A 10,018-nucleotide genomic window follows, 5' to 3' on the forward strand; every position below is an offset into this window, starting at 1 on the left:
CTGTTTTGGAAGGTTAAAGGTATGTTATCACACTTATTAGGACTTTTCTAAGTGCTTAAACCAGTAAAATCTGTTAGGGAATGGTAAATGACTTCATAGGTTGAGATTTTAGCCCATTTTTAGAGGCTTTCAGGGGTGAAAATGAGAAGTAATGTAACTGGGACAAATATGAGATTTTAGAGTGCTAACAAGTATATTTAGACTGGTTTATGCAGATTCTAAATTGAATTGGAAGTTTAAAGGTGTAAAATTGAAATTGGGTAGCTTGTACTGAACACTCAAGCACAGTATTTCGAAATGCAAACGCTCGTCCTCGACTAGGATTCTTCCCAAATGAAAGAATCTCATTCTAACCAAGTTCACTCAGAAAACCAAACGGTCGAAGACTGTTCAGTAACGAACATACACTATCTTAAGGGAATTTCATATTCAGAATTCATATATAATCAAATTCATTCATTTTTTTAACGTATAACTTCATAACTTTACACATTCATAGCATAATCAATTTTTTCATACTTCATATAGTCCAAACATATCAACCATCATACAACATGTTCATTCAGTCAATCCAACGAACGCGTATACATCACATAATCATACAAATTAAATTAAATAAGCTTCCATTACCTCTAGCGTGAATGATCGTCCTAGAGGCAGAAGTATGGTTTGCCTGACTATAATTCCTTCTACCCTCAACGCTCAACCAACTCTTCAAACTAAAACAAATAACAGAAAACCAGAATTGGTTCAGGCAAGATGACAGCATGCAACCAGAACTTGATTTGCATGTACCAGAGAACGAACGGCTAAAGACGAGGAAACTTACCAGTTCAAACTCGAAACTGTTCGGTTCAGAATGAAGCTTAGGACGCCGGAAACGCTTCTACGGTGTCTGAATGGTGATCGGAGAAGAGAAAGGGTAAGATTTCTTAGAGAGAAGGGAGAGTTTTTAGTGAGAAGGAGGAGAAAATGAGAAGTTCAGAGTTTTGGGGAAGAAGGGTGCATGCAGAGAGAGTGGAACGGGGTTTTCAGAAAAATCAGTTTTGCTTCCCACGTTAAAACGAACGTCCGCTCATCTGCTGACACCTGCCTTCCACTATCTGATTTCCAAATTCTCTTTGCTTGACACCTGGCGTCCGTTCAGAGGGGTTTTGGGTGCGTTTTTAATGAGGTCTGACATTCCCCCTAACTACAAAAATTTTCGTCCTCGAAAATTAAGACTTACCCAAAAACAGGTGAGGATACAAGTCCCTCATGGCATCTTCCACTTCCCACGTGGAGTCGCCCGTCTTCTCATCCCACACCACTCTCACTAATCTGATGGCTTTCCCCTTGTAATACTTGGTGCGGCTGTCTTCAACACGAATAGGTTGCATCTCCAGCGTTCGGTCTTGACGAAGATGGACGTTCAGTATATGAGAAGGGTCGATTATATACTTCTGGAGTTGAGAAACGTGGAAGACTGGATGAAGATTGGACAGTTGAGGAGGCAAGGACAACTCGTACGCAACTGGTCCAATTCTCCTTAAGATTTGGTAAATTGAGGGACAGTAGGGTTCTCTAAATTTTCTCAAGTTCTGGAGGGTCCTAGAGGTCTTTAGAAGTTGAGGGTAGGGTCTCCAAGGTCCAATTCGAAGTGATTTTGCTACTGTTATGGCGTTGGGCGCCCTTATGGGGGCCCTGAGCGCCACTTGGCTGCACTGCAACATTTTTGTGAGTTTTTAGGTTTCTGGATGTCCGTTTTGGACGTTCTTTAGGTCGTTTTTGGGGTTTTGGACCCTTTTAGAGCTGTTGGTGAGGGTTTCAGAGCTATTTTTCTTGCCTAAATATGAGTATCAAGATGCCATGAATAAATTGTGTTATTGGGTGATTTTTGATGACTTATATGGTTGTTTCTATTTCCTTAATGTATGATCAATAGTCTCATGTATTGGTGTACTATGTAAATGTGAAGTGATATCAATGGTTTCAAAGTTATGAAAGTAAGTTTCAAGGTGGAACCTCTTTGTGAGGTTCAAGTATGTTTAGAATGAATGTAAGAGTTTAGTCTTGAGGGTTATCCTGAAACTCTAATGATCTTTCATTCTCACCTAGAGAGGATTGATCCATGTCGTGAGGAGTAGTAGGAGATCTTAGTCTTGGGGGCTTTTAGTATGCTCCAAGGCGTGGAACAGACTAACCTTGTGAGTGTGGTAGGGTGAAACCAATTAGAAATGGCTTTGCAAAACAGTAGAAGTCACCACAAGTGCACAACCCACCATAGCTCGACAATCATTCTAAGTCCTGACAGTCCATTCATAATAAGTGTCTTGTATAAAGTGTTTGATGACTGTGTTATGATATGTTTGTTGGGTGTAACATGTTTAAATGAGTTTATATATCATGCTTCAATTGTAAACTAGCTTACCATTGCGTTTGTGTTTGTCTGTGTGTGTGTTGTTTTCTCTTTTACAATGATCACCTTAATCAGTGTGAGCTTAGGAAGGACATCTTTCAGGGGATTCAGCGTTTGGTTGAGGGAGAAAAGCATCAGGATAGTTAGTCTTTGTTCTGTCAAGGATATGATCTCTTGTTCTAGTAGCTTCAAATTCCTTGTAAGTTCTCGTAGTCTTATTTTAATAATTTTATACTATTAAAATGAGATGTTACATTTTTCAATCTAAAATATATTTAAAAAAGAAATACAGGATTGTGCAACTCAATATGCATTTAAAAACAATACATTTACTCTTAATAATATTACTATATCTTTATTAATAAATAAAATATAATGAATCTAGAAAAATGTAATAATCCTTAAAATAGAATTATTCTAATCGATCTCCTTTGAATTGATATTTTTTATGCTATACGTTTAATAAACACATTATGATTTTGTCATTATTTTAAATTACTTTCAATAATATTAAAGAAGTATTTTTATTAACAAATACAATTAATTTAGAAAGAAAATATTTAATAATAATAATAATAATAAATAATAATAATAATAATAATAATAATATCAGAATCTATAATCTAAAATGCATTTCCAAATTAAAAAATAAAATTTGAATTGTATATTTTGGAACGTAATAAAATCTGCAGAAAACTTCCCAACCCATCTCTCAATAATAAATTGGGTTGTTGTGCTTTTCGTATTAAGAAAATGAAAAGGCTTGAATCGAATGTGAGAAGAGAAGGAGAAAGTTTAAACGTGGAGGTTGCACGAGCTTGAGACGTGTTGGGAAGAGTGGAAAGTCAGTGTGAGGAGGTGTAGGGCTCTGGAGTGGGTGAGGGACAGAGTTAAGAGTTTAAACCTAATTTTAATGCAGGATATTTTGGAAATTAAGTGTTTTGTAGGATGCAAGAAGAAAAAAGGAGGTGCAGGAAGAGAAATGATCTCTTCCCATTTTATTTTTTCAAATCATAAGATGAACCCATTTCATCTCCAAAAGAGTGTATAGTTAGGACTATGTAAGTTAAAGGAATAATATCTTTTCCTCCTATTCAATTGATAGAGAGAATTAAGGTGCTTCAAACATGAAAAGCGAATGATTTTTGCTTTAGTGAACAAAACTTTTACAATTACAAGTTTTGGCATTTATATTTTTAAAATATCCAGACCTTTAAAATTTAATACAGCATATTTTCATTCCCTAATATTAACTTTAGGAACTGAAATTTGAATAATTAAAAAAACTTTTACCTCTACGGTTTTCACCTCAGTTTTCAAGATCCATATTTATCAGTGCATAATGGAACTGGATAAAATTTAAAACGGTAGAAAGAAAATATCTTTTCTCAAAACCCTTATTTAGTCCTTTATGATTAAACTAACATTTAATGCCAACATTTGCCAACTCAATTGAAAAATGAACAATTTCACACATTTCAAATGATTGGTAGACTATATTCATCAACTTAAAAATAAGAGAATCAAAACAAATTTTGATTAAAGATTCTGAGGGTAAAATACATGTTCCTTTTAGAAAGCCTATATAACAAACCTTATAAAAACCTACATAACAAACCTTATGAAGGCTGGTTCATCTACGGCTACCCAGTAAAATTGATAAAAGGAAATAGATTAATTACTAGACTAAATAGAACTGATTGGGTAAAAAACTTTGTAATCCAATATCTGAGCATAGTTTGAACTACTCCTGTAAATCAGCAAACTGTTAAATTTTTTTTCATAGCAGACTATGAATGATAGTTCAGAATAATGTATGCAACATAAACCCAATAATCATAATACATGTACGTGAGCATAGCTGCTAAAAAATATTGCAAGTGCTTCTATGCAATGAAACTATGAATAGCACCCCATAAATGAAGGTTCGACGGGAAGAAGACAGATTTCTTCATTCTCCTGTGTTCATTAAACCTTACTTCTGATTAAGCTTCTTCTGAACTCCTGACCCTCCGAAGCTAGTCAATCACTCTTATCTTGTTGAACACCAACACCTTGCAGGTAATGTTCTGCATCCAATGCGGCCATGCATCCTGCAACAGTGTGGCACGACTTGCATTATCCTTTGAACAAAAAATGTTATTGATATTTTTTTTTTACATTGGTACATATTACTTCCAATTCATAATACGTATGACAACAATTTAACAACTTCCAATCCTTACAACTTATCCTCTTCCAATAAATAAACAGATATTCTCATTGATATAACTCCAGTAACAAAAACAAAGTTTGAAAATGTATACATACATAGTTAAACAAGGATTAAAAGCTTCGAAACACGTATGATCATCATATCAATATTTCTGGAGGAAGTTACGTCATGAGTAACCAAAGGTGGCTGGAAAATCAAGGGCAGTCACATACTTAGAATCCTTTTACAGTTCACCACACTACTAATGACAGCAAAGATGAGAAGAAAACTATTAAGCTAGAGAACCAAATATCAGGGCTTACAAAGGATGGAGAAAGTAGAATGGAACATATATGAGAAGTACAAAGTGTAATTATATTATAACTAATGCATACGTTCAAGCATAACTGTTATGTCAAAGAAAGGAATTTCAGATTCAGCATCATAAATTAAATAATAAGCTTAAAACCATGAATTGATAAGGCATTAGATTATACCTAATTGGTAACTATTATTTGATCTTATATTTTTAGACATGTTGATTATACAGGACCCATCTGGATCAAAATAAATTAAATTCTACAAATAACAATATATGCGGCAAGTAGAATTTAAAACATAAGACTTAATTTACCAACATGAAAAATTGGTCATCCCAAACCTTTCTACATATTAATTTTTTTTGCACTCTTATTCATTTAGACAAAAAATCTAGACTGAGTAAGATCTCACAAATTAGAATAGAATAAATAAAAATACAAGAGGTTAAAATACATAAATGTATGTGTGTGTATTATCAAACATTCATACATACTACTTTAACGAAAGAGTATGATAATGCGGAAAAAATGACAGAATAGCGATAATTTTATATATAGACCTTGTAAATACATGTTAATTATTATCCTATGTGTGATTGTGAAGAAAAATTATTAAAAAACAAAGAAAAAATGGGCTTGGGCATGCAAATTGTCAGCTTGTATTTTGGCTGCACAACAGGTCAGTCTGAATTGGCTGAAAACCAGTCCAAATCAACAGGCCAAGTCGCCTGGTAAGCCAGGTTTCTGGGGTCACAGAATCTAAAACTGTGTTGTTAGGACGAAAGTTTGGGGTACAGGCGAGTTTGGGTGGGTGAGGTATTTACAGGGTTGTCATTATAGTTTAATTCAATTTTTGGAGTTTCCACTACCAGAGAGTGGGGGTAAAGAATTAATGATGGTTGGCCATGGAAGGGTCGAAGTAAAGACAAATGAAAGGCAGGGTCGATACAAGCACAAGTCATATGGTTGAACTCATACGCATACCATCTAACAGGGTCTGAAATAATGATGAATTAATTTGTGAGCATGGCAATGAGTCATTGCCGATTAAGGAGGCTCTTCTTTAGATTTTGCAAGAGAGTTGTGGCCGTGATGGATGAGTCGTTTGGGCCACAAAGGAACACATATTTCAAATGGTGGTCGTTCATAAAGGCCTTGCAAGGAAGTCATTTGGATGGCTGAGTGGAAAGATGTATTGTACCAATACTTCATTAGGTGGAAGAAGATATACCAAGTGCTAGGGCAATCTCCACAAATTGAAAACATTGATTATATAGTTAGAACGGTAATCCAATTCATACATGTCCCGAGACACATGCAAACAGTTGACAAATTTCTTCATTATTTCAAGTCAAGACCAAGAAAGGGGGGTCTACTATTCAAGAAAGAAGACAATTTGACCCTTAAGATATATACTAATGCAGACTATGTAGGTTTTGTTATTGACAAAAAAAAAATCAACTCTAGGCAGTGTATGTGCATGGAGAAAGTTTGGTAAATTGAAGAAGTAAATGACAGACAATCTCGTTCCAGTTAATTTTGGACCCTTGTTCAAGGTATGTGTGAAGGCCTTGTTCAATGTTCATAACTGACTAGTCCATAATCTAATACAACATGATCGGACCACATATGTTAAACTTGATGGGCATTTTATCAAAGATAACTTGACAAAGTTATTGTGGTTACAATAAATAGTTCTTTATTTCCTTAGATAGTTTGTTAATGATAAATCATATCCCACTAGGTTAGTCCAGCTACATGGATCACCTATCGCCATCAGGATTGTCAAAAATCCAAATTCTTAGGGATATCTAACACAACAAGATTCATTGTAACAATTTCTTCAAAATGTCCTTATTGGTGTCTCTCTACCCCTCTCTCCTCAAGGATAAAATCCATGCGATGTAGTCTCCTCACCAAAGTCCCCAATGGCCTTCTTTACATTATGTTGTCAAACCACCATAATTGATTTCTTGTCTTCTCAATATGTGTTACACTAAGTTACTCATATACAATCATCTCATATCCGGCAAAGAAAAAGGCCAAGACAAAAACTTAGTTAAAATTAAGTATCCTTAAATCAAAGCATCGCCAGATAGAATTGGAACACGAAGATGAAGAAAATGGGGCATCGAAATCAATCAATACATTTCAACAACTAGCATCACATATATACTATACAGTACTTGTCATCATATATAATATACCCTACAGACTAGGATGTGAGCTCACTCCACCGCTGTACACCAATAATCTCTCTTGAACCGACCCTGCCTCATTTGAGAAAAAACTATGCTAACTTTTACTAGTCAGTCAAATAACGGGCACTCAAGAACTTACTACTTGTTAGGCAAACTACCAAAATCAATTCCTTTCAATGTGACATGTACTCCATTATAAAATCCATGACCGAGATTAATTTAGGCACATATTCCATTTTAAATCAAATTCTTCAATGACTCGAAATTAATTTCATTCATCTATTAAACAAGCAAATCTTAGTTAAATGAGAATCCTTGATAGGGAGCATACCAAATAAAAGCCAAATCCACAACCTTAAAATGACAAAATTGGCAACATAAGAATGTGTTTAATCCAGGATCATTAACACACGCATATACCAATGTCAGTCCATCAAACATCCATATCCAACTTAAATAAAACTATAACATACCAGAGCCAGCAGCAGTAATAGCTTGCCTATACTTCTTGTCCTGAACATCACCAGCAGCAAACACTCCCTCAACACTGGTCTTCGTAGTCCCAGGCTTGGTAACGACGTAGCCATCAGAATCCAGTTCAAGCTGACCGTCCAAGAACTTGGTTGCAGGCTCGTGGCCTATTGCGAAAAACAAACCAGATACCTTCAAGTCAGACACCTCATCAGTCACCACATTCTTCACCTTCAGTCCCCCAAGCACCCTCTTGTTATCTCCGCCCCCATAGGCTTCAACCACCACCGAGTTCCAGATCACCTTGATCTTGCTATTATTCATCACCTTGCTCTGCATAATCTTCGAGGCCCTGAACGTGTCCCTCCGATGAATTATGTACACCTCGGAACCGTACTTAGTAAGGAACGTCGCCTCCTCCATGGCCGAGTCCCCGCCACCAATCACCGCCAGGGGCTTGTTCCGGAAAATTGGGGCGGCACCGTCGCAGACGGCACACGCGGAGATCCCGCGATTCCAGTAGCCGTCAGGGCCGTCGCCAGAGCCGGTGAACGGAAGGCGCTTGGCGACGGCGCCGGTGGCAACGATGACGGAGTCGGCCTCGACAGTGCGGGAATCGGTGAAAACCCTAAAAGGACGGTTCGAGAAATCGACCTTGGAGACGGTCTCGGTGTGGATTTCGGTACCGAAGCGCAGCGACTGCTTCCGGCAGTTCTCCATGAGCTCGCCGCCAAGTATGCCGTCGGGGAAGCCGGGGAAGTTCTCAACGTCAGTTGTGGTGGTGAGCTGGCCACCGGGGGCGATGTCGTTCGCCATCCATCCTTCGAAGAGGATCGGCTTGAGTTCAGCGCGGGCGGCGTACACGGCGGCAGTATGGGCGGCGGGACCGCTTCCGATGATGCAGAGTTTGGTCTTATGGATCTGAATGTCAGCCATGGCGGCAGAAGCGTACCCAACACTGATCAAGTTTCGCGCCTTCGTTAGGAGTTTCTTCCAGTTATGATTATTAGGGCAAATTCTAAATTTCATTTCCCTCCTTTCCCTTCCTTCTTTTAATCTTTAAATTATTATTTCCAAACTGTTTCATCCTTACGCGTGTGAAATTTACGCTCACATCCACAAAAACCGCTGCTCTTCCAGCTCTCTATCAAATGGATTATTTCTTAACTAAAATTAATCTTTTAACTAGAAATAACACAAAATGTTTAACATATTTGATATACCTTTTACTTTTTTTTAAAAAAACTATGTTATCTTAATATTATGTATTTGGATATATATTATTGGTTTAAATCCTCGGATGGTCTTCGTATTTGTATGAGAATCTCAAGTGGATCTTCATATTTCCAACGGTCTCAATTGGATCCATATATATGCAAAATATCTCAATTGGGTCCCAATATTTGTAAAATTGAGTCAATTTTGCCCTAACCGTTAAGTTGTCACAAACGGCGTTAGTTGGTGCTGACGTGTTGTAAAATATTTTATTACGTGGATTTTTTTTAATTTAAAAAATTATGACATGGCAACTCTTGGTCGTTCTCTTCTTCTTCTCCTTCGTTTTGATCTTCTATCTCGCGCTTCGTTTATCTCGCGCATTTCTGGTGGCTCGCTCGTGGCAGCGTGTTGAGCGTTCTTCTTATTTTCCCTCTTTTTTTGCTGGTTCTGTTCAAAAGTTGCAAGAAAAATTGAACAACGCGCGAATGGCTAAAAGGAGGATTTTAAGCTATGTAATGTAAATGTGAAAGGAGGATTTTCTGAATGTGCACCAGGTGTTTGAAAAAATGGCTAAAAGGATGGAAAGAAACTTTTATTTTATTCTTTTTAAATTTCTTGTTTTTATTTCAGTTGCATGTTCTAATTTCTTTTGGCAATTGTTGGTGTCAAGGACTTGTTTTGTGTAATTTGTGGCAGGGCAAGTGAACGATAGAGTATGGGGAGAGCTTCAAGGGATAATAGGGATGTTGGCGTAATTGGTTTTCAGGATATCTATTATCGGAAAGCAAAAGAGGAAGGTTGGCGTGCTTGAAGTTCCTTTAAACTCCTTCAGATAGATGAGGAATTCAACATTTTTGAAGGTGGGATGTCTGTCTTTCTCCATAGAAGTCTCTATTTGGCCTTTTGGGTTTGTTGAATATTTTTTTCGCTGAGACACTGTTTCGAGATTAATTTTTTTTGGCAGGAGTGAAGTGTGTTGTAGATTTGTGTGCTGCCCCGGGTAGCTGGAGTCAAGTACTTGTTTCTCACTTGCAGTAGCTTTTCTTCATTGTTTCTCACTTGCAGATTCATGCCAAGACTTAGTATTGAAATTAAGCTCTATCAAACTTAATGTTCACTTGCATACATGAAGCCAAAGCGTTCACCTGAATGTTCTTCTCTCACTCGGGTGAGTTTTCTCAGAGTGAGAAGCGCTTCCTCGACTATGTTCTGTAGT

The 10,018-nt window shown here is 37.1% G+C and overlaps 2 protein-coding genes across 3 annotated transcripts; both read right to left on the reverse strand.

Annotated features, from left to right (window-relative positions):
• Positions 1-1,217: 1,217 nt before the first annotated feature.
• Positions 1,218-1,712, reverse strand: LOC108334833 (uncharacterized). The gene has a single exon (XM_017570766.1). The coding sequence runs from the start codon at positions 1,710-1,712 to the stop codon at positions 1,218-1,220; it is 495 nt and encodes a 164-aa protein (XP_017426255.1).
• A 2,417-nt stretch (positions 1,713-4,129) lies between these two features.
• LOC108335977 (thioredoxin reductase NTRB) lies at positions 4,130-8,668 on the reverse strand. Of its 2 annotated transcripts, none has more exons than XM_017572229.2 (2): positions 7,587-8,659; positions 4,130-4,491 (listed from the first exon to the last, which is right to left on the reverse strand). In XM_017572229.2, exons 1-2 carry the CDS (start codon positions 8,611-8,613, stop codon positions 4,421-4,423), a joined length of 1,098 nt encoding a protein of 365 aa, XP_017427718.1. In that variant the 5' UTR covers positions 8,614-8,659; the 3' UTR covers positions 4,130-4,420. The 2 variants fall into 2 exon arrangements, with proteins under 2 accessions (XP_017427718.1, XP_052725867.1); XM_052869907.1 differs by lacking the exon at positions 4,130-4,491 and adding an exon at positions 4,560-4,799 and having other exon boundaries at positions 7,587-8,668.
• Positions 8,669-10,018: the final 1,350 nt, after the last annotated feature.

Source organism: Vigna angularis, chromosome 10, assembly GCF_016808095.1.
Source record: "Vigna angularis cultivar LongXiaoDou No.4 chromosome 10, ASM1680809v1, whole genome shotgun sequence".
In the NCBI taxonomy this organism is placed as follows: domain Eukaryota; kingdom Viridiplantae; phylum Streptophyta; class Magnoliopsida; order Fabales; family Fabaceae; genus Vigna; species Vigna angularis.

Excerpts from the sequence above, each read along its gene's own strand:
- LOC108334833 (XM_017570766.1), bottom strand. The coding sequence starts at position 1,712 with ATGTTGCAGTGCAGCCAAGTGGCGCTCAGGGCCCCCATAAGGGCGCCC.
- LOC108335977 (XM_017572229.2), bottom strand. The coding sequence starts at position 8,613 with ATGAAATTTAGAATTTGCCCTAATAATCATAACTGGAAGAAACTCCTA. Across the intron at positions 4,492-7,586 it reads TATTACTGCTGCTGGCTCTG|GATGCATGGCCGCATTGGAT; the intron begins GTATGTTATAGT and ends ACACTGTTGCAG.